Source organism: Acipenser ruthenus, chromosome 36 (assembly GCF_902713425.1).
Source record: "Acipenser ruthenus chromosome 36, fAciRut3.2 maternal haplotype, whole genome shotgun sequence".
Classification (NCBI taxonomy): Eukaryota; Metazoa; Chordata; class Actinopteri; order Acipenseriformes; family Acipenseridae; genus Acipenser; species Acipenser ruthenus.
Genome location: NC_081224.1, coordinates 8,682,805 through 8,707,376, shown reverse-complemented (window position 1 = coordinate 8,707,376; position 24,572 = coordinate 8,682,805). Strand labels below are relative to the sequence as shown.

Here is a 24,572-nt window from a genome sequence, read left to right as displayed (position 1 = left end):
ATTCTGATGTAGACGTGTGTGTTTCGGATCATTGTCTTGCTGCATGAACCAGCTGCGCTTCAGCTTCAGCTCACGGACGGATGGCCTGACATTCTCCTGTAGAATTCTCTGATACAGAGCAGAATTCATGGTTCCTTCAATGATGGCAAGACGTCCAGGTCCTGATGCAGCAAAGCATCCCCAAACCATGACACTATCACCATCCATGCTTGACCGTTGGTATGAGGTTCTTACTGTGGAATGCAGTGTTTGGTTTTCGCCAGACATAACGGGGCCCATGTCGGCCAAAAAGTTCCACTTTTGATTCATCTGTCCATAGAACATTGTTCCAGAACTCGAGGATCATCCAGGTGCTTTTTGGCAAACTTGAGACGAGCATTCATGTTCTTCTTAGTGAGCAATGGTTTCCGCCTTGCTACTCTGCCATGAATCCCATTTTTGCCCAGTGTCTTTCTGATGGTGGAGACATGAACACTGACCTTAGCCGAGGTGAGAGAGGCCTTCAGATCCCTGGATGTTGTTCTAGGGTTCTTTGTGACTTCCTGGACGATTTTACGCCTTGTTCTTGGAGAGATTTTGGCAGGACGGCCACTCCTGGGAAGATTCACTACTATCCCAAACTTTCTCCATTTGGACAATGTGGCTCTGACTGTGGTTCGGTGGAGCCCGAGCCTTAGAAATGGCTTTGTAACCCTTTCCAGACTGATGGGCATCAACAACTTTTTTCCCCAGAGGTCTTCAGGAATTTCTTTTGTTCGTGGCATGATGTGCCTCTAGAACCTGTGTGCTGACAACTTCACTCTGATGGTAAGGGCCAAAGTTACCATCAGAGTCAGATTTATATTGGGCAAGCCTGGTTGTTAACCAAAGTACTCAAACAGCTGACCATAATTATCCCTTTAATTGGGTTGAGTTAACTAGGGGGGCAATAACTTTCACACCTGAAGATTGCATGTTTGATTACCTTGCACACCAAACAAATAAAAGAAGCACCAAATTTTGGTGTCATTATTTTCTCTCAGACTCCCTCTATATACAACTACAACCCACAAAAAATCTGACCAAATAAATGTGCAAAAATGCAGAAAATCAGACAGGGGGCAAACACTTTTTCACGGCACTGTATGTGTAATATATATATATATATATATATTGTGAGCCAGCTCACAAGTTTACCACCAGGAGTTAACGGGCCAACAGGCTGCAGGTGTGGATAGGTAGGCAATTTTGGCTTGACTATTGTTAGACTATCATTGGCCTTAATTGGCCCACACCTGTAGCCTGTAACAGCCAAATGCCTGGCTGGTAAAAGGGAGCATGTGCCGGCAGTCTGTTGGGCTGTTTGTTTTGTTTTCCTGCCTGAGAACCTCTGGGGCTTATCTACCACAAGACTGGAATAGAATAACAGGAATCAGTGTCGGATAACGTTGTGGTCCTTTGCCTCTGCAATTCCCTGTTCTCTACAGGGGCTACGAGGAACGGCCTGTCCGCTGCTGGGATCCATGAAAGACTGGACTGCTGAGTAAGGGTAGAAGAAGCCCAAACCCCAGGTGGAATGACCTATTCACCAACTGGACGTGGTTATTGGCCCAGTTGGTTTACGTCGGCATTTTTGTTTTGGTGGTTTTGTTTTGTTTGAAATCTTGTTTGAACTGTTTACTTTTGTTATGGACATGGCTCGATAACGCAGCTGACATTGCACTATAAGAGCAAGCCTTATAAAATACTGAAATAAAACCGTGCTTTGTTTTGGAAACTCCTGTCTGTTTTCTCTGTGTGCACCCACCCGCTCACAAGTGGTACCAGAAGTGGGGCTCTATTGTACACAGTGGTCAGGATGTTTCCAGTAAACCCCCATGATAAGGAAGATGCTGCTTGGCCAGCGGGAGCCAAAGGAGCTGCGGCAGGAGTCGCTGGTGAACTCACCGCTACAGTGCAGCATTTGCTGACAGCTATGCAGCATCAACAGCTACAGTTCCAGGAACTCGTCCTGAAAACCCTGGGGACTCATCGACAAACTGGACCCAGCCAGGTGCTGTCCAAGATGACCCCCGACGATGACATAGAAGGCTACTTAAGGGTCTTTGAGCGGACCGCCGAGCGTGAGAAATGGGCCCCAGCAGAGTGGGCGACCATACTAGCGCCGTTCCTGTGTGGGGAGGCGCAGAAAGCCTATGTTGACCTAGACCAAGAAGCGGCTTGCAACTATCCAAAGTTAAAAGCGGAGATCCTGGCCCGACTGGGGGTGACTACAGTAGTTCGAGCTCGGCGGTTCTATGACTGGCAGTACAACCCTGAGCGGCCGGGGCGTTCCCAGCTATTCGACCTGCTACACCTGGCGAAGAAATGGCTGAACCCTGAGCTCAATTCACCCGGACGGGTGGTCGAGTTGGTGGTAATGGACAGGTTCATCCGGAGCCTTCCTGTGGCAGCCAGAGAGCGAGTAGCAGAAACAGACCCCAGCACCCTGGATGACACCATAGCTGCTTTGGAACGCTATACCGCAGCACAGGTTCTGGGGCATGCGGACCGGCAGGTCCAGGAGAAGAGAGGGACCATTCCAGTCAAGTCACGTGTCCGCTTGGACCCAAAACCGGCGCCTGGAGACGACCGCCATAGAGAACCACAAGGACCACAACGGCATGTGCCGGCAGTCTGGTGGGCTGTTTGTTTTGTTTTCCTGCCTGAGAACCTCTGGGGCTTATCTACCACAAGACTGGAATAGAATAACAGGAATCAGTGTCGGATAACGTTGTGGTCCTTTGCCTCTGCAATTCCCTGTTCTCTACAGGGGCTACGAGGAACGGCCTGTCCGCTGCTGGGATCCATGAAAGACTGGACTGCTGAGTAAGGGTAGAAGAAGCCCAAACCCCAGGTGGAATGACCTATTCACCAACTGGACGTGGTTATTGGCCCAGTTGGTTTACGTCGGCATTTTTGTTTTGGTGGTTTTGTTTTGTTTGAAATCTTGTTTGAACTGTTTACTTTTGTTATGGACACGGCTCGATAACGCAGCTGACATTGCACTATAAGAGCAAGCCTTATAAAATAGTGAAATAAAACCGTGCTTTGTTTTGGAAACTCCTGTCTGTTTTCTCTGTGTGCACCCACCCGCTCACAAGATATATATATATATATATATATATATATATATATATATATATATATATATGTATATATATATATATATGCTATTCCTAATATACATTAACGATTTCGATTCTGGTATAGTAAGCAAACTTGTTAAATTTGCAGACGACACAAAAATAGGAGGAGTGGCAAACACTGTTGCAGCAGCAAAGGTCATTCAAAATGATCTAGACAGCATTCAGAACTGGGCAGACACATGACAAATGACATTTAATAGAGAAAAGTGTAAGGTACTGCACACAGGCAATAAAAATGTGCATTATAAATATCATATGGGAGATACTGAAATTGAAGAAGGGAACTATGAAAAAGACCTAGGAGTTTATGTTGACTCAGAAATGTCTTCATCTAGACAATGTGGGGAAGCTATAAAAAAGGCCAACAAGATGCTCGGATATATTGTGAAAAGTGTTGAATTTAAATCAAGGGAAGTAATGTTAAAACTTTACAATGCATTAGTAAGACCTCACCTAGAATATTGTGTTCAGTTCTGGTCACCTCATTACAAAAAGGATATTGCTGTTCTAGAAAGAGTGCAAAGAAGAGCAACCAGAATTATCCCGGGTTTAAAAGGCATGTCGTATGCAGACAGGCTAAAAGAATTGAATCTATTCAGTCTTGAACAAAGAAGACTACGCAGTGATCTGATTCAAACATTCAAAATCCTAAAAGGTATAGACAATGTCGACGCAGGGGACTTTTTTGACATGAAAAAAGAAACAAGGACCAGGGGTCAAATATGGAGATTAGACAAAGGGGCATTCAGAACAGAAAATAGGAGGCACTTTTTTACACAGAGAATTGTGAGGGTCTGGAACCAACTCCCCAGTAATGTTGTTGAAGCTGACACCCTGGGATCCTTCAAGAAGCTGCTTGATGAGATTCTGGGATCAATAAGCTACTAATAACCAAACGAGCAAGATGGGCTGAATGGCCTCCTCTCGTTTGTAAACTTCCTTATGTTCTTATATATATATATATATATATATATATATATATATATATATATATATATATATATATATATATATATATAGTAAAATAAGCTAAAAGTGTGTTTTCATGGTGTGGTGCCCTTTTGCTTGTGGATAAAAAAAACAGGCCAGAGTCGGAGGACCTCAGCTTGTGGGCAGGGACATAGCGGGTCAGCAGGTTGAAGAGATACTCTGGACCTGTGTGATGAAGGGCATTGTATGTGAGCAGGAGAATTTTGAAAATAATCCTGAACCCTACAGGTAGCCAGTGCAGTTGTGCAAGACGGGGGGTAATGTGTTCACGTTTTTTACATCTGGTAAGGATCCTGGCGGTGGCATTCTGAACTAGCTGCAATCTGTTGATGAGCTGAAGAAAACTGGCAGACATTCCGGCATCGATGTCTTGAATGCAAGCCGAGAGCCAGACAAATGACTGGGTTTGCATCACCACTGCATCCAGCATAGAAAACTGCATGCGTCCAGATAGGTAAGATGACATCCAGGAGAGACAGGTTCCAGAGATACCAGCATACTTCTGAAGGCGGTCAAGAAGAATGCTATGATCTATAGTATCAAAAGCAGCAGTTTCAGTACTTGATGCGGCAGGAAGACAGACTGCAGAGATTCAAGCAGATTGTTATCCATGAGATGTTTCATCAGCTGGCTGGCTACAGCCCTTTCGAGAATTTTGGAGGGAAAAGGAGGATTGGACGGAAATTAAATAAGACAGCCGGGTCAAGGGAGGGTTTGAGTACTGGTGTTACTCGGGCAAGCTTGAGGGCAGCAGGAACTGAGTCTGAATCCAGGGACAGGTTGAGAGTGTGCATAATGGAAGGAGCAAGATCAGAAACACAGAGACAGACAAAATTAGTCTACCAGGGGTCCAAGGGGCATGTGGCAGTAGTTGATTTCAACAGTTGGCCGGAAACATCAGTAATGGAGAGTGGATAGAAGGAGGAGAGAGCAGGAGGGGTAACCGGAGGCAAGTCAAGGTGGTCAAGTACAAAACTGTGTTTGTGGCAAGAGAGCGTAGAATAGATGTTGTCAATTTTGTTTCTGAAAGAAGGAGGCAAAATCATGACAGGTAAGAGAGGAGGATGAATGGGAGATGGATCTGTCGGTGGCTGGATGTAGGATTTGGTCAATGGTCTTAAAGAGAATATTGGGTTTACTGTGTCCCATAGTTATGATTTCAGAGAAGTACTTCACCCTGGCAGCAGGGAGTGCACACCAGTAGCTACCAAGATGGTCGGTCCAGATCTCTCTGTGAACCGTTAATCCAGATGACCTCCACTTGTGCTCAAGCTTGCGGCAGGCAGACTTAAGCACTCGAAGTTCAAGGGTGTATTATTATTTATTTATTTCTTAGGAGACGCACTTACCCAGGGCGACTTACAGTTGTACCATGGGCAGGTGCGATTTTTCCTCACCGTTCTTATTGTAAGCGGGGCAATGGTTTCAATGATCTGAGTAAGGGGGCGTTGTAGAGGGTCACCACATTGTCAACCAAGGACGGGAGAGTGCCAGTTAGAGGGTATGAAGAGACACATTCTGCGGGTTTTAGAGGATTTAGGTGCTTTAAGATTAATATTAAAACTGATTAAGAAATAGTCAGCGTGAGATATCTGAGATGGAGAGATTGGAGAGGTTAAGTCCTCTGGTGATGAGCAGATCCAGGTTGTATCCACGGATGTCAGTGCGGACGTTGACAGATTGAGATAGCCCAAGACAGTCCAGGAGCTTGATGAAGTCAGTCACTAGAGGTGAAGAAGGCTAGTCGACATGAATGTTGAAGTCACCTAGGAGTTGGATTTTGTCAGTAGAAGTGCATACGAGGGAGAAGAATACCGAAAACTCAGCAATAAAAGCCGTAATTCTTTGGTGGACGGTAGATAAGTGACGGACATGGGAGAGGAGAGCTTGATTACGAGATGCTCAAATTGCTCAACTGAGAAAGCGAGCACAGATTTAGCAATAACAGCCCCTGCCTTGGCCAGTGAGACAAGGCTTGTCAAAGAGAGAATAGCCATTTGGGGTGGCTAGATGTAGTAAGTGCACATCGTTTATAGAGTGCCGGGTTTCAGTTAGACAGAGAAGATCAAGATTAGCATCAGTTACAAGTTCAGTAAGAAGCAGAGATTTGTTAGTCAGAGGATGACAATTGAAAAAGCAGGCAGTGTAGGGGAGAAGGAGTTAGTAGCGGTATCTGGAGCAGGTACTTACCAGTGTTTATTCTAGGAGAGGAGAAAGAGTGAGCACGCTTTGTCCAGGGGATCCAGACGTTAGGTGTCAGAGTAGGAATGAGGCCTGTAGCCGCCATTGGGAGAGATTGGGAAAAGGTCCTCGCTCGGACTGCCACAGCTCAGACTGCCCTTGGACATGTGGCCCTTAGACTGTCACAGCTCAGACTGCCCTTGGACATGTGGCCCTTAGACTGTCACAGCTCAGACTGCCCTTGGACGTGTGGCCCTTAGACTGGCTGGTGCTTAGAACGCCTGGCGTTCTAAGACACTGTTTGCCAATTTATACTGTCCTGCAGGTCTAGAGCTGGTCCAGTTTACACGCTATCAAAATAGATTTCAATCTACCACAGCTCAAACAGTTTAGAAAATGTATTACTACAAACAGCAGCTGATGTCATTAGCAAACTAGCATTTAGACTCACTTACCAATCTGTAACAAACTTACCTAGTATAAAATAACTAAACACCTAGGTCATAGGAGTATACTGACACAGAGGATAAAACACCAAATACTGCGGCCCCAGCAAGTAAATCAGTACAGCATAAAACAAGGATTTCACAGGAACCAAGAGAGTAAACTTCAACAGGATCAGGATTTATTAGATACTACTATTAGCAAATATAGCAGTAATGAAATGTGTGTACATGGAGAAATCAGTGTAGTAGGACTTAAACAGTATCAGAAAACTTTCAAGCACAAACCACCATTTCAATGTTAAATAAACCAATCATTGCAGCTGGTAGAAAAGATACATTTATATATCATGTGTTTTAATAGCTACATGCATAATACCGTTTAGAAGGACCGTTAATTGCAAACCATTACTACAGAAACAGAAGCAAACTAAAGATATGCCTCTAAATAATTAGACTGCTTATTCAAAAATCTACACAGCTGCACTTTACATGTATACAGAAATAGTTGCACATCAATGTTTTAGTCCCGGTCTTATAGCAAAAAGTACAAAAAAAAAAAAAGTCCAATACAGTTCCCAAAAAATAACAAAAAGATATCCAATAAAACAACAAAAAGAAAACCACTCTTCAAACAAAAACAGAATGGCCATTCAAAAATATATATTTGTAATATCCAATATCCAGCAGAAATAAAAAAGGATTGATCTCACCCGGTCACAGTGAATCTGCTGTGTAGCTCCTCCAGTTCATATCACACCGGAAATCTCATAAGGTTGAAACTTATTCTTGGTCCATAGCAATTGAACAGTGATACAAAGTAGCAAATCAAACCGAGGGGTTGTTAGAACGGCACGTGAAACAAGAGCTGCGTGTTGGTATAACTGCATGTTTGCAGCGCTATTCTTAGTCCCGACACATACTGAAAACATAGGGGAAAAAAAGTTAAAAAAAAAATAGCTGCACGCAAAACACAGGCTAACACTTTTATAAGGTTTTGGAAACCAACTACGTTTGTCACCCATAGAAGGAACAGGGAGTCCCCATACCTGGCTTTCTTGTGCTTTTATACCTTACCAGTAACATGCTCCCAAAACAAAGGAATCTCCACCCCCAACTACGGATAGCAGGCGGGGCCAAATACAACCATGCATAGCATAGCCAGAAAATTACTGTATAAACCATAATAAAATGGGGTAGTAAAACATGAATTATACCACATGCCAGAGTATTAAAAAACTAGGCAACAACAAAAAGAATATATGGAGCTGAAAAAGATGCATTGACAGTGAACTAGACTGCCTGGCCAGGCTTACTGGCGTTCACTTCAGAATGTGCAGGTGCTGCGCTTCTTGCAGCACATTGTGTGGCGGTGGCTGAGTGACGTCAGCCCGAAAAGCATATTATTAATAACTCAGAAACAATAATAGCAAAAACGTTTGTTTCAACGGCACAAACCGGCACAAACGAATGAGGAAAGTTTGGTTCAATTCCGGTATTGCAGGGGGGCTGAGTGACGTCACTGCCCCAAAAAATAATTGTTAATATCTTAAAAACTATAGTGGCACAAACATTTGTTTTAAACGAATGATATATGACTCAAAGTTTGTGCTGTTTGTAGGGGGGGGGGGGGGCAACTTCACAGAGCTCTATTATTGCTCTGAGCACACTCTTAAACTCAGGAGAGACGTTTAAGGAGTACAGAGATGTTTTAAACTCCTGTAAGTGGTTTTGTTTGTGCACTAGGCTTACAATATGTCCAGGCAACTTTTTAATAATCAAGAAAATCACACTGACTCATTTAATACAGTGGAAGGTAAGAACAAGTTTGAATTTATATCTCATTTATATTGATACATTGCTATAAGGTATAGGAATTATATTTTAGCTTTGGAGAGTGATATATTGGATGTTTTAGGATTTAGCGGGCCTTTTATGTTTAAATACGGTGTTTCTGCTCTGCAAATGTTAGATATGATGTTCATGAACAACTCGAATGTCTTTTGAGTTGTATCCGATATTTTCTCTTTCATTTTCATATCGAAGCTGTTTAAAAATGTAAACGTCAAATTGAGGTGCGCTGTGGTTCTAGTTAGTCAGAAACTATGGTGGTTCTAGTGTTAATACTTGTGTTTTTTAACCGGAGCAGTTGCACTTGTCGCACAGAAAGCCATTGTAAGTGGTAACGTGTACTACTACGACTAGCTCCAGCACCGTGCTCACCTCACACCCTGAATGCATGCATGCCACTGGGATCCCCTGGGTCCCAAATCCTGAAAAATATATTCCGGTATTGCACTGCGGTCACCATGATTTTAGAACTTGAAATGTTATCAAAGAAAATTCCTTTTCAAATTATATTTAAAATACGGGAAAAAGTCTGTCCTGGGAGCTGTCTTCGACTGACTCCCGGTAAATAAGAGAGAGTTGACAGGTCTGAGGTGAGGATTTGCTTTGTCAGGACAAGACGTGTGGTGATACCGGACCTAAAGCCTCCAGGAAATAAGGATTAGTGCCAGCCACTGTTTTCTAGGGTTCTATTTTTGTTTTGTATATTTTTCAAAAATGTGTGCGATATATAATTCTATTGTGTGCTCTTGCTTGTGTTTTAGGTCTGTAAATCGAGAACACCCGATAAATAGTGAAGTCTTGCTAAACTGAGTGTTTGTCTGTCTTGCTGCATAGAATAAACCAAGGTGTTTCCAGTCCAGTTTCCAGCACGTGTTTCCCTTCTCTCGCAGGTGTGGGGATCCGTAGTGAAGGGTGTTGCTTTGTTTATTTTTATTCATTTATTTTTGGTATTTATTACGTATGGTTTGCATGATTTATTCACTTTGATTTGTCACGTTTTAGATTCTTTGGAGCACGGCTTTTTCTATCTTGTATTAACATTTGTTTTTTCTGTTTTGTTTGATTGCTGCACGGTGTGTTTCTTTCTTCATTCAGGCACCTTTGCATGGGGGGGTCCAGGGGGTCCGGACCCTCCTCTTTCATTAAAAATGTCAATATATTATTTACTTTAACGGTATGTTTTGTATCAGGTATCCCCCCTTCATGACAGTGTGGATCCGCCCCTGCTTTGGTGATAGGAGATCTGTGCCTGACGTGTCCCTAACTCATTTTTGTCTATGGTTCTGAAGCGAGCCTCATAACAGTTTTTTTTTTAAAAATTTGTAACTCATAATCCACCATATATGTGTTTGATTTTTAAAGAAAACAAACAAAAAAAAACAGTTTATGCTAAATGCATTCTTTTGTTACTTGTAAAAAAAAATTGCACTTTTGTAATTCATGTCTCACTACTTTTTATTTCATTGAAAAGTGTTTGCAGTTGTCGGAATGTGGTTAAGTACTTCTTGTTAAAAGACCAGATTGAGTTCCATCTGCTCTATATTTAACCTGGGGGTGGCGCAGTCGAGCAAGTTTTGTAGCACTTTGTTAATTTGGGTTTTCTGGGCTTGTGTGTTAATTTACCTATACCTATAGCAGGTTGCACATAATATCAATGCATAAGGATAATAAATATGAGCATTGTATAATTTCTTTGCAGCTAAGATGCCACAAATTCATTGACAAGATGAAAATCTTTGATACAGCAGGATTTGAATTGGAGAAAACAGAAAATGCCACGATAATATTAAAGAAGATCATAGATGGTGAAGTGGCTGAAGGCACAAAGGTATGTAAGTAATGTTAATGCAATGATGTGTAAAAGACTTGTAGAAAGCATTTTGAAAGTGCATTGGCTCCTTTGAGTGGCTCAGCAGCTGTAACATCATTGAATACTATTTTTACACAGCATGATGCAATGCAAGTGAATACAGTTCTCTCTTCCATCATTTACAGTGGCATACAGAGAAACAAACACACCATGCATTCACAACTAATTCTTTCAGCTCATTTATTATTATTACTATTATTTATTTCTTAGCAGACGCCCTTATCCAGGGCAATTTACAATTGTTACAAGATATCACATTATTTTTACATACAATTACATTATTTTTTACACGTTATTTTTACATACAATTCCCCATTTACACAGTTGGGTTTTTACTGGAGCAATCTAGGTAAAGTACCTTGCTCAAGGGTACAGCAGCAGTGTCCCCCACCTGGGATTGAACCCATGACCCTCCAGTCAAGAGTCCAGAGCCTTAACCACTACTCCACACTGCTGCCCATATTGTGACTTTCAGCTCCTTTTAAAATTCAGATTCATGCTAGAAGTAGATACAACTTTCAAACAGCCTTAACTTTAATTTTTTAATGGCAAATGTAGCATGTTGGACTTGGGGGGGGGGGGGGGGGGGGGGTGGTAATTCTCCCCATTATTACATCTAAAATAAAACACAGCTTATTTCAATTGTGCTAAAACTGTGTGAGTTAAAACCACAGCAATTAACCATACTTAATAAGTCAGTTCATTTATTCCCAGCAGGTCATTTTAATAGACCTCAGTCTCTGAATAGCTACTCTGCTTCTCAATGTATATAGATGACTAACTGGAGGCATTAAAAATAAAATTGTAATAATCTCTTTTAAAATTGACTTTTCTTGGTAATATTTTAAGTATCTTTTGAGAAATGGTAACTGTTTTCTAACACTTATTTTTGTTTTTATTTTTTAGTTTGACGATATTCTGAAAACAAAAAGCTCAATGGAAGGAGACAAAATCCACTGTGTTGTGATGGTTATATCAATTCACAACGCTGAAAATCTGGCCTTGATTCGGGTTTATAAAGAATTCATTGGAATGCTCATAGAGACTGGTAATATATCATTAGCATTGTGTGTGCCAATTTCTCTGTGTGTGTGTATATATATTTATATACTCATATATATACCTTCACCTGTTGAGAATAGAATAAATACTGTGCGCTAGCTTCAGACTGTTATCTTGTGCAATTTGTATCTTGTGTGTGTGTGTGTGTGTGTGTGTGTGTATTTATATACTTTATGTGCTCGATATACAATATTGTTTTTTTTTATTTTGTTTTGTTTCTTTTCCTCCTTCTCTTGCTTTCTCTCTCTCGTATATATTATGTATCCCTGCCGCCTCCACCAGGTAAACATCTTCACCTGTTGAGAATAGAATAAATACTGTGCTCATGCCCAATTTGTATGCCAATTAGAATTTGTACATGCCACTTAGCAAATCCATCTCCAAGTGTGACTCTTGTTTATTTACATTCTAGTTACCTACTAAACGTCTGTGTACTCACACAATTACAGTGTCCATAACTACAATGTACTTGATACAAGTGCACAATTGTATCAGAAAAGGGTTAAGGTTAGTTGTGTTAGGGTAAGGTGTAGTTATGATTAGGGTTGGTGATAGGATGAGATAAGGTTAGGATTATATTATGCATACATGTAAGTACACATGCATTGCTACTAACCATCTACTACATAAATACACAGTAATTAGAGACACTTCATGTAAAGTGTTATCACAGTTAGACACCCTGTAAAGACTAACAGGATCTTAAAACTCGCTTTAAACACACCCAGACCAAAGTACTGTAAAACCCTTAAACCACACCTTAAAGAACACCACAGTTTCTCATTTCCCCAAAAATTGTTTTAATATCATTACCTGAAGATAACTTACCTTGTGTTTGGTTAAGTGCTCCTTCCTTCAGCTCACTGTGGTAGATTATCTAGCTGGTAATGACTGCTGCGTTGAACATTACTGCTTAAATAGGTCTGGTGGAGAATCCACGAGTGGCTCATCTGGCAAAAGCAGTACCGCGCGGTGTGCAGGATGAGTCCTACAGAGCAGGTTCAAATCCTGCCTGTGCGCAGTTAGCCGGTCTGCGCTGGGGACTCCAAGGGGGCGTTGCATTGGATCTGACGCTCCCAGCGGGTTAGGGAGGGATAAGCCAGCAGGGACTGTCTGTCCTCATCAAGCCACAGTGAACTCTACAGGCAGCTGGTAAGCCTGGGCAGAGATCTGCAGGGCTAGCCTTTGTCCTCCAGAGGTCAGTACCTCACTGATATCCGCTCTCGGTTTGCTGGGTGTGAAAAGGAAGTTGGCTTGGTTGTGGGATAGGAGGATACCCACTGAACCTTCAGATCTGCTGTGCTGTGTGGAGATCGCTGTTCGGTGAGGAGAAACGATGATAGTTGAAGATTCCAAATTAGGGGTAAAATAATTGGGCACTTGTGGCAATGTGCCCCGCCCCTGTGTGCATTTGTGTGTTATATGTTGTATGTTGCGTGTGTTAATGTTGGTGTATAGAGATTGGTACACGGGATATAAACGGGTCTGTGTTTCACGTGTATTTAAAAATGTAGATTTGTATTTAGGCACGAGGAGGGCACAAATCACTTCACGTGCTGGTTAAATGTAATATGTGAGCACGGGGTTGCATCTAATGAATTCACGTGCTGGGATTGAAGTGAATAATTAATTAGTAATTGAATCCCAGCACAACAGTATATATAGACACATTTTCATTCACTCGGGGTTGTGTGTTCGGTGAGTGGAGAACGGGAGAGAGGAGGAGAAAGAAAGTAAAATAACATAACGTAAATAAGTGTTTAAACTCACCGTGTGTGTTTGTCTGTCCGTGCACCGTTTGTTAAGTGTTAGTGCGTTTTGTTTGTCTGTTTTATTTTGCCGTAAAGTGCCGTGTCCTGTTTTTGCGTTCTGTTTAAACCTTTTATTTTGTTAATAAACGCTGAGTGCTACCATTTGAACTCAGCTACTCATCACCACCGTCTGTCTGTGTGTTTCTCTCTCTCTGGTCTGAGTTCCTCCCTGCAGCCAGCCTGTCACACGTGGTGTCAGAACCGGGACAACAGCACCTCCAGACTCAGGCCAGAGAGAGTACTACAGGAATAAAAAAAAAAACCCACCAACCAAAAAAAAAAAAAAAAAAAAAAAAAGTGGGGGTGCAATGGCAGATGACACATCAAGCTACAGGACTGGATCCTGGAAAATGCTGGGCTAGAGGCCCAGTCTATGCCAGTAGCCATCCGGATCCTGTGGTTGATGGACAGGGAGCGATGGGAGACCTATGAGAGGGAACACACCCTAAGCACCTGGGAGGAAGGTGTGGAGTTGGTCCTCAGCTACCTGGAGGCAGCTATAAGTGGAACAGCAGCCCAGGTAGCCGGGTCTCCAGCAGGAGGATTCATGGCCAGCTGCACCTTCCTAGAGATGGGGGAGGAACCCGAACGTCCTACGCCTGAGTGGGAGGAGCCCGAACGTCCTACGCCTGAGTGGGGGGAGCCCGAACGTCCACAGCCCAAGAGGGGGGAGTCGGTGCGTCCACAGCCCAAAAGGGAGGAGTCGGTGCGTCCACAGCCCAAAGAGAGGGAAGTTGGGGCTTCTACAGCCCTAGGACCCAAGCTGCCAGCAGAGGAAGAATGCCTGCTGGTTCCACCTCCACCAGCAGAGGAAGAATGCCTGCTGTCCCCATGTCCACCAGCAGAGGGAGAATGCCTGCTGTCCCCATCTCCACCAGCAGAGGGAAAATGCCTGCTGTACCCGTCTCCACCAGCAGAGGAAGAATGCCTGCTGGTTTCCCCTTCAGAGGCAGAGCCGCACCAGTCCCCTGCAAGAGAGGCAGAGCCGCACCAGTCTCCTGCAAGAGAGGCAGAGCCGCACCAGTCCCCTGCAAGAGAGGCAGAGCAGCACCAGTCCCCTGCAAAAGGGGGAGACTACATGCTGCTCCCATCTCCATTGCCAGGAGACTACACGCTGCTCCCACCTTCGTTGCCAGGAGACTACACGCTGCTCCCACCTCCACCAGCAGGAGCAGAGCAGCAGGAGCTGCCTCTGCCTCCGCCACCTCCACCGGCAGGAGCAGAGCAGCAGGAGCTGCCTCTGCCTCCGCCACTTCCACCGGCAGGAGCAGAGCAGCAGGAGCTGCCTCTGCCTCCGCCATGTCCACCAGCAGAGGGTGAATGCCTGCTGGGTCCCTGTCCACCAGCAGAGGGTGAATACCTGCTGGGTCCCTTTCCACCAGCAGAGGATGAATGCCTGCTGGTCTCACTTTCCCCACCATCACGAGGAGAGGAGCGGGAGCTGCCTCTGCCTCCATCACCATCAGGGGGAGAGGAGCAGGAGCTGCCTCTCCCTTCACCAGAAGGACCAGGACTAGATGCTGGCGGTCCTCAGCAGCCCTTGCATAGGCTGCTGAGGGAAGCACGGGGAAGAACCGCCCGGCCGCAGAGGCCGAGAAGAGGGCCAACACCCGCACCCCAGCTTGTCCTGACTGCCTGCCTCGCTTCGCCCAAGGATGCCTGCCTCGCTTCGCCCAAGGATGCTTGCCACGCTTCGCCCAAGGATGCCTGTCTGGCATCGCCTGGGGCTGCCTGTCGCGCCACATCGTCTGGGGCTGCCTGTCGCGCCGCATCGCCTGGGGCTGCCTGTCACTCCGCATCGCCTGGGGCTGCCAGCCACTCCGCATCGCCTGGGGCTGCCAGCCGCTCCGCAACGCCTGGGGCTGCCTGTCGCTCCGCATCGCCTGGGGTTGCCAGCCGCTCCGCATCGCCTGGGGTTGCCAGCCGCTCCGCATCGCCTGGGGCTGCCTGTTGCTCCGCATCGCAGCAGGAAGTACTGTGGCCGGAACCCCACCAAGGGGAACTGCCGGCCACGAAGAAGGTGGGGGAGGTCAGGAGACCTGCTCCCACTGCAGCAGTTTTGCTGCCGGAGATCGTGGGGGAGGTCCGGAGACCTGCTCCCACTGCAGCAGTTTCGCTGCCAGAGATCGTGGGGGAGGTCCGGAGACCTGCTCCCACTGCAGCTTCTTCGCTGCCGGAAGTACTCTGGTTGGAGCCCCACCAAAGGGAGCTACCGGCTACAAAGACAGGGGGAGAGGTCAGGAGACCACTTTCCCCAGCAGCAGTTTCGCTGCAGGAGTGGACCAGCATGCTGTCAGCCGTGCCACTACCGGCAGGGGTGCTGACAGCATTGCCAGCCATGGGCCCACTGAAGCCTCCCTTCCCAGCCCGAGACTTTGTTCTGGACTGCTGGGTTTTTAAGGGGGGAGGTGGCCGTTGAGGCCATGTGTGCTGCGCACAAGGGAGGGTATAAGTGGCAATGTGCCCCGCCCCTGTGTGCATTTGTGTGTTATATGTTGTATGTTGCGTGCGTGTGTTAATGTTGGTGTATAGAGATTGGTACACGGGATATAAACGGGTCTGTGTTTCACGTGTATTTAAAAATGTAGATTTGTATTTAGGCACGAGGAGGGCACAAATCACTTCACGTGCTGGTTAAATATAATATGTGAGCACGGGGTTGCATCTAATGAATTCACGTGCTGGGATTGAAGTGAATAATTAATTAGTAATTGAATCCCAGCACAACAGTATATATAGACACATTTTCATTCACTCGGGGTTGTGTGTTCGGTGAGTGGAGAACGGGAGAGAGGAGGAGAAAGAAAGTAAAATAACATAACGTAAATAAGTGTTTAAACTCACCGTGTGTGTTTGTCTGTCCGTGCACCGTTTGTTAAGTGTTAGTGCGTTTTGTTTGTCTGTTTTATTTTGCCGTAAAGTGCCGTGTCCTGTTTTTGCGTTCTGTTTAAACCTTTTATTTTGTTAATAAATGCTGAGTGCTACCATTTGCACTCAGCTACTCATCACCACCGTCTGTCTGTGTGTTTCTCTCTCTCTGGTCTGAGTTCCTCCCTGCAGCCAGCCTGTCACAGCACTAAATTTAAAAAAAAAAAAAAAAAATAGGCCTGTTTTCAGTGATCCTGATTAGCATTTTTCTTGGGTAACCCCTCCTACAGGGGTAAAGGAACATTAGGTTGTTGATGATTAGTGTTAATCAAGTCTGTTAAATGAGATGATTGACCTGAAACATGATCTTTTTCTATCCACTATCACACTATACTCTATATAACACAACACTTCTAATGTATCACTTTTCAGGAGTACCATGCCAGCTGCTTGTTACATTCGTTGATGAACTTTTTGAGAAGACTGTGGATTTGAAAAATCTGTACAGGAGAAGTGATATAAAACAAAAGGTGAGTCAAAACAATATCAACATGCATTGTAACATACGCTAATAAAATCCAGGGCTCTTCAAGAAGATTTAGTTTCCCAGAGTCCAAGTAGCACTAGACCTGAACTGATAAATGGGTGATTTTCTTTTCAAGTAAACACTAGATACAGGAAAGAATAACTGTATGAAGTTAAAATCATTTCTTATAAACATCAACTGATTTTGGTGAAATGCAGTAAAATCCAAACGTCCAGAAAACGGTCATCCTTTTTGGATGGGTCAAGGTCAACCCAAATGTTCAAGTGTTTATTTTTAATACAACAACGGTTGTTTGTGTGGCAATAAAACAAAGAAATAAAGAGAAAGAAAAGCTGGGAAATCAAAATGAAAATCGCTGTGCAGTATTTCTGGAGGACATCAAGTACAGCATGTTTCACACGACACATGCAGCAGGCATTGAAATGTGCTGTTCTTTATAAACTAATACTTTATTCATTCTCTTTCAGATTGAAAACATAGCAGAGAAGATGAGAATTTCAATGTGCAATGTCCTTGTGGTTTCAAACTACTTCGCGGGGGAGAAAATTAACCAAATAAAAGGAACTCTGCTGTTGGAGGCGTTTGCTCAAATGCTGACGGCTGCAAAACCCTTTCAAGAGAGAATGTAGAGTATCACCTGTCACACCTGAAGCACGCTGAGTCCATTACTCAATTGGTTAATTGATTGCTAATCGGAGAATAGTCACTTGGTATATAGGGAAGTTGATTAATTTGTTTGGAGAGAGACTGGGAGCAGCAGGAGGCTGTGGTCCCAGATACAAGAAGTATCACCCAGTCAGCGCTATCAAAGAGTTGCTTTTTGTATTTATGAAAATTCAAATCATATTCTTTGTACACTTTGTTAAATCCATTTCTAAGCTGTCAGCTTTGCATAAACAGAAAAAAATGTCAATAAGCAGCTCTGAATTATTCAGCATGTAATCTACTGTTTAATCTATCATTTTATGATTTTTTTTTTTTAAATACTCTACTTGAGTACTCTTGTTTAAGTCTAGTTCTAACGTCAATTAATGATCTTTAAATTAATCAGCAATAACCTTTGCTGAACCTTACAGCTTACAGATACTCTGCAATAATGTAAAAGACTGAGGAAAATGAAGAATGTAAATCACAGGTGAGCATGAGTCTTAGTTTTCATAACATCATAAATGAAATGGGAATGATGTTTTTTTGAAATAAATAAATAAAATATGCCTTTGTTTCCTATTTACGCAGCACTCATGTTTGCTGTTGCTATTGTACTGTATTGTATTGTATTGTATTGTATTGTATTGTATTGGCCAGTCTGTCTAATAAGGGGGTTCATTCAAACACCTTTCAGATGTATTAACTTCAGGATGTTCACATTACTAACCACTGTATTTGAAAATCCCATCTCATACATTTCCCATGTACTGTAATATAGCTTCCCTTATAAAATGGCTTGGATAAATTAAGTGCTGTGATTGGCTGAACAAAATCACATGACTGTGGTAATAATTGTCTTACCGCACGGCTATGACATCATAGACCAACTTACTTACCTGATCTATTAATATTACTATGCCTTAATAGTAACAATGATCTAAACAGTGTTTCTGTAGGTAAAAATGTCAACATACAACTGAAACAGCATTTAAATCACCCAACAATCTGTTTTTTCATCTCTGTCACTTAGAATTACAGAAAAAATGGCAGATATACTGTGGTATTTATTTAGTCAGAGAACAGAACAAAGAAAACTCTGAGGCAAGCAGCAGCAGTAACACTATTCAAAAGCCATCTGAGAAATCACCACGCAAGTCTCATTCTGCATGTTATATATACAGGCACCCTTGATAAAGATGAGCAAAAAAGGCTGTATAAAATAAACAACACAGGTAATGAGCTATATTTTATGCTCAAATATATGGGAAAACTATATTCTTTTATTCTAATACAATTGCTCAGAGAAAAAAGTTTTTTTTTTTATTAACAAGTAATAGGGCAGCAGTGTGGAGTAGTGGTTAGGGCTCTGGACTCTTGACCGGAGGGTGGTGGGTTCAATCCCCAGTGGGGGACACTGCTGCTGTACCCTTGAGCAAGGTACTTTACCTAGATTGCTCCAGTAAAAATCCAACTGTATAAATGGGTAATTGTATGTAAAAATAATGTGATATCTGTATAATGTGATATCTTGTAACAATTGTAAGTCGCCCTGGATAAGGGCGTCTGCTAAGAAATAAATAATAAAACATTTTCTCAAAAAGATAGGTGTCAGAATTATTGGCACCCCTAAATATTACTATAAATAAAATTAAAAAAAATTAAATATGCATTAACATTCTACTTCTTTAAGTTCATCCCAGTCTTAAGGAACTGTATTGTGGCCTTCCAAGGCTTTTTGTTTCACTGGCGTATAAAAATGAGGTAACACGCATATGAAATCCATTTGTCATCCATCACCATGGGGAAAGGCAAAGAACTCACAAATGAAAAGAGACAAATTTTTGCTGACCTTCATAAATCAGGCAATGGGTATAAAACAATAGTTAAAATATACCATTTACCACTATTAGGGCAATAATTAAGAAGTTCAAAACCACTGGAACAGTGGTAAACTTGCCTGGTAGAGGACGCAAGTGTATCTTACCCCCACACACAGTGAGGCAGATGGTTTGGGAGGCAAAGGGAAATCCAAGGGCCACAGTTGGAGAATTACAGAACTTGGTTGCATCTTGTGGTCACCAAGTCTCCAAATCTACAATTAGACGCCACCTCCATGCCAATAGGCTATTTGGAAGGGTTGACAGAAAAAAGCCTTTATTGAGAGCAACCAACAAACGTAAGCACCTGGAGTTTGCTAAACGGCATTGGCACTTCGATTGGAACCGGGTGCTATGGTCAGATGAGACGAAAATAGAGCTCTTTTGCCATGCACACCAGCGGTGGGTTTGGCGTCGAAAGAAGGATGCGTGTGCGGAAAAGAACCTCATACCTGCTGTAAAATATGGTGGTGGAGCTTTGATGTTATGGGGGTGTTTTGCTTCCACTGGTCCTGGGGCCCTTGTTAAGGTCATTGGCATCATGAACTCTACCCAGTACCAGGACATTTTAGCCAAAAACCTGGTTGCCTCTGCCAGGAGGCTGAAACTTGGCCGCAAGTGGATCTTCCAGCAAGACAATGACCCCAAGCACACAGCAAAATCAACACAGAAATGGTTAATTGACCACAAAATCAACATTTTGCAATAGCCAGCTGAGTCTCTGGACTTGAACCCCATTGAAAACCTGTGGTTTCAATTGAAGAGGGCAGTCCATAAGCGCAGACCGAAGGATATCAAGGATCTGGAAAGATTCTGTATGGAGGAATGGTCTAAGATCCCTCCCAATGTGTTCTCCAATCTCATTAAACATAGAAGACAGTGCCATTATCCTTGCAAGGGGAGGGTGCACAAAGTACTGAAAACAAGGGTGCCAATAATTGTGACACATTTTTTGGAAATAAATTTATAATTTGAGAAATGTGTAATTTTGGTTGATTCCATTGAATCATTAATAAGTCAAATATATTCCACATGTTGGAAAATTACAATATAGCTCAGTACTGGTATTATTTATTTTATAGAGTCTTTTTTGCTCATCTTTATCAAGGGTGCCAATAATTTTGGAGGTGACTGTATATGTGAAGGGTGTAGCTAACACCACTCCTTCATGTTCTATTGGGTCCCACATTTTACTCTAAATCATACTCATCAAATCATACATATCAGTACTGCAAGCTACAACATTAACTGTACTGTACTAGGGATCTGATATCCATTAACTGCACTGTACTGTAGATCTGGGATCCATTAGCTACAGCACAGTCTAAATAGCTCACTGTTGTCACTAAGGGGGCAATGGTAGTACAGTGCAGCTGCAATGGGGAGAGGCTGGTAGAATGGGACCACAGTGTACTAACTGGAATCTAAATGCAGAGACGCCGAGCAAAACAATCCTCTCACCTCCTATTGTCTTAATTAACATCATCACTGACCCCTCTCTTTAAAATCCACTATCTTACATCTTATTAGCTGTATTAACATGATCACTGGTCCCTCCCTTCTTTAAAATCTCTTACCTGCTATGGACATGTGCGCTTTTATGAGTTTGCGTCTTTCTCCCTCCATTTCACATTCCCTCTCTCCACTGACGAGCTGGGTTAGATTGCCGTACCAGCTTTTTCCACAAGGGGGAGACAAAGATACAGCTCTTTCGACTGTGCTGTAGTTAATGGAGCTCAGATCCCCAGTACAGTTAATGGAGCTCAGATCCCCAGTACAGTCAGTGGAGCTCAGATCCCCAGTACATTCATTTTTTATTTTGTTTTATATTGACTTACATTTACATTTATTTTGGCTGATGCTTTTAGTCAAAGCGACTTACAGTACCCATTTATACAGTTTTTTTTTTTTTTTACTGGAGCAATCTGGATAAAGTACCTTGCCCAAGGGTACAGCATCAGCAGTGTCTCCACCTGGGATTGAACCCACGACCCTCCGGTCAGGAGTCTAGAGCCCCCCTAACCACTACTCCAAATATTATTATTATTTGTTTCTTAGCAGACGCCCTTATCCAGGGCTACTTACAGTCATAAACAAAAATACATTTCAAGAATCACAGTACAAGTATTAATACAGTTAAGAGCAAGATCAAATACAATCACTTTGGTTCTAGCAAGTACAAGTATATGACAAAATACGATTCAATAACGGAGCAGATAACAGTGTCAGTGATAGTTATATCTGGATATAATTAAATACAAAATACTACAGATGAAATGACACTTGACTGATTACAGTACTCTAAAGTACAGGGCTAAATGCAGTAAAATAGGGAGCGGATAAGAGTGCATTTAAAAAAAAGTGCATTTAAGGAAGAGTGATAAGTGTCCAGATGGAAAAGAGGAGTTTCTACAGGTGTTGTCTGAAGAGGTGAGTCTTGAGGAGGCGCTGGAAGGTGGTCAGGGACTGGGCAGTCCTGACATCTGTAGGAAGGTCATTCCACCACTGCGGGGCAAGGGTGGAGAAGGAGCGGGCTCTGGAGGCAGGGGAGCGTAGAGGAGGTAGAGCCAGTCTTCTGGAGTAGTGGAGAGGTCGAGTGGGGGTGTAGGGAGAGATGAGGGTCTGGAGGTAGCTGGGTGCAGTCTGGTCAAGGCATCTGTAGGCGAGTACAAGAGTCTTGAACTGGATGCGAGCGGTGATCGGGAGCCAGTGGAGTGAGCTGTGCAGTGGAGTTGCGTGGGAGAAGCGAGGCAGAGAGAACACCAGGCAAGCAGCGGAGTTCTGGATGAGCTGGAGCAGACGGGTGGCGGACGCAGGGAGGCCAGCCAGGAGGAAGTTGCAGTAGTCAAACAGTATATGCACTACACTGTGTTAAACTCCATGTTGTAATGTTGGACTGAGCGTCCTACAAGTGCTGCTCTGATTTCTAACCTAATAGAACTTTTGATGCTGCATATAGATTGTGTGGCAGAGAAGGGGGAGGAGACAAATTGTAGTGCGAGAGGGTTTGTAGGACTATAATTCCCAGAATGCCCCGGGACTGCAAGGGAACTAGGAAGCATAGTGTGACGTCACATCCGCTGCTAGGTGTTTCTAAACAAGCAGGCGAGTCAATGGCAAACGGCATTAGTGTGTTTTGAAACCTCTGTAAATTAAATTGTAAGACGTCATTTTTAATGTAAATCAAACAAGCGTAAACAGCGTGGTCTAGTGTTGTGCTGCAGACTGCAACCACCATTCAGAAACTCTCTGAGAAAGAGAAAACTGCAGTTTCGTTACGTCGATTTTATTCTTGCTGGTCCCTAAATGGCAAGACATGCCGTTTTGTAGGAAACTGTCCGAATAATAGGCTACTAATAAAAAATAAACAGCACAATGTGTGTATAGACATGTCATTTTATCATGTTCGTTGTTATTATTATATTACTGTATATTACAGAGATGAAGCACAATTGTTAAAATGCACTGCAGAATAATACATCGGTGTCAGCTAGTCCAGGTATCTTTCATTAATCAACTACTAGAATTCTTGTTTAAAAATACATTTTAAATTATTTATATGTACTTTACACATAAATTATAATAAAATCCGAGCGTGAATTTAGCGAGAAACTTGCCTTGACATCGTAGGTTTGAAACTGTTTTGGTTTTCAAGACACTTTTTTTTATTAAGCTCATAGTAAAACCTGGAATGGAATAAAGTGCTGTGCAATGGGAGTCTTATTTTCATCCCTGCGTTGTAACTGCAATTTAATATCATTAGACTAGACCAGGGGTCTCCAACCCTGGTCCTGGAGAGCTACTGGGGCGGCTGGTTTTCGTTTCAACCAATCTCTCAGTTGATGTAAAGACACCTATAAACCCTGCTGGATAGGGGATCTCCAGGACCAGGGTTGGAGATCCCTGCTCTATACTGTACTGGAATTACATTGTAACTGCAGTTAGACTGTACTGAATTACATTGTAACTGCAGTTAGACTGTACTGGAATTACATTGTAACTGCAGTTAGACTGTACTGAATTACATTGTAACTGCAGTTAGACTGTAGTGAATTACATTGTAACTGCAGTTAGACTGTACTGGAATTACATTGTAACTGCAGTTAGACTGTACTGAATTACATTGTAACTGCAGTTAGACTGTACTGGAATTACATTGTAACTGCAGTTAGACTGTACTGAATTACATTGCAACTTCAGTTAGACTGTAGTGAATTACATTGTAACTGCAGTTAGACTGTACTGGAATTACATTGTAACTGCAGTTAGACTGTACTGAATTACATTGTAAATGCAGTTAGGGTGTACTGAATTACATTGTAACTGCAGTTAGACTGTACTGAATTACATTGTAACTGCAGTTAGGGTGTACTGGAATTACAGTGCAGGGATGGAAATAAGACTCCTATTGCACAGCAGTGTCACCTATTTCAGCATACAAGGTAAATTACCTTGTATGTTGGAGTGATATAAAAGTTTGTAAGCATTATTCAGAATGAACCCCCCTTGCTTACACTTGTTACTGCACTTTTGTTTGAATATAATAAGTGTTTGATGGTGTGAAAGGGTAGCGTTGCCGCCGCGTCTGACTGGCGGTAGGAATGACGATACGGAGGTGGAAGATTGCAGCTCAGCTGCTCCCAGTCCTCTCCCTCAACTAACCAGGGAGCTTTGTCCCAGCTCCTGATTCATATACACTGGGGCTAATAAAGCTTGTAGTAAAACCTGGAGTGGGTGAAACTGCTATGCAATAGGAGTTTTATTGTCATCTCTGCAATCTAATTGTAGTCCGACTGTAGTTACAATGTAGTTCCAGTACAGTGCAGTCTACTGATATTAAATTGCAGTTACAATGCAGGGATTCAAATAAGACTTCTGTTTCAAATCAAAAACACAGCTGTGCTATCACAGTGCAGAGGCAGGGAGCAGGGAGCACAACCTGCTGCTCCCAGTCCTTTCCCTAAACCCTCGTCCTGGGGGACCCCTGTGTCTTATGGTTTTTGTTCCAGCTGAGCCCTCAATTACTGTACTTAATCGAGCCCTTAATTGAAGTAATAATTTGCTTAATTAGACCTTTTTAATTGTTTTCAAGTTATAAGTTTTTATAGGTAACTTTAAATCTGCAACTATTTAAGAGCTGAAAACAATTAAAAAGGTCTAATTAAACAAATTATTAGTTCAGTTGAGTAACTGAGTGCTCAGCTGGAATGAAAACCAGAAGACACCCTGCCCTAAACTAACCATGGAGCGGTCTCCC

The 24,572-nt window shown here is 43.0% G+C and overlaps 1 protein-coding gene across 3 annotated transcripts in view; it reads left to right on the top strand.

Moving 5' to 3' along the window:
• The window catches only part of LOC131706679 (interferon-induced protein 44-like), a 69,176-nt gene extending 51,172 nt beyond the window's left edge, over positions 1-18,004 (top strand). For all 3 annotated transcript variants that reach the window (XM_059008247.1, XM_059008245.1, XM_059008246.1), the window contains 4 exons: positions 10,332-10,460; positions 11,409-11,550; positions 16,676-16,773; positions 17,258-18,004. In XM_059008247.1, coding sequence (XP_058864230.1) covers positions 10,332-10,460; positions 11,409-11,550; positions 16,676-16,773; positions 17,258-17,419 — 531 coding nt within the window. In that variant the 3' untranslated portion in view covers positions 17,420-18,004. The remainder of the gene's footprint in view (positions 1-10,331; positions 10,461-11,408; positions 11,551-16,675; positions 16,774-17,257) is intronic.
• Positions 18,005-24,572: the final 6,568 nt, after the last annotated feature.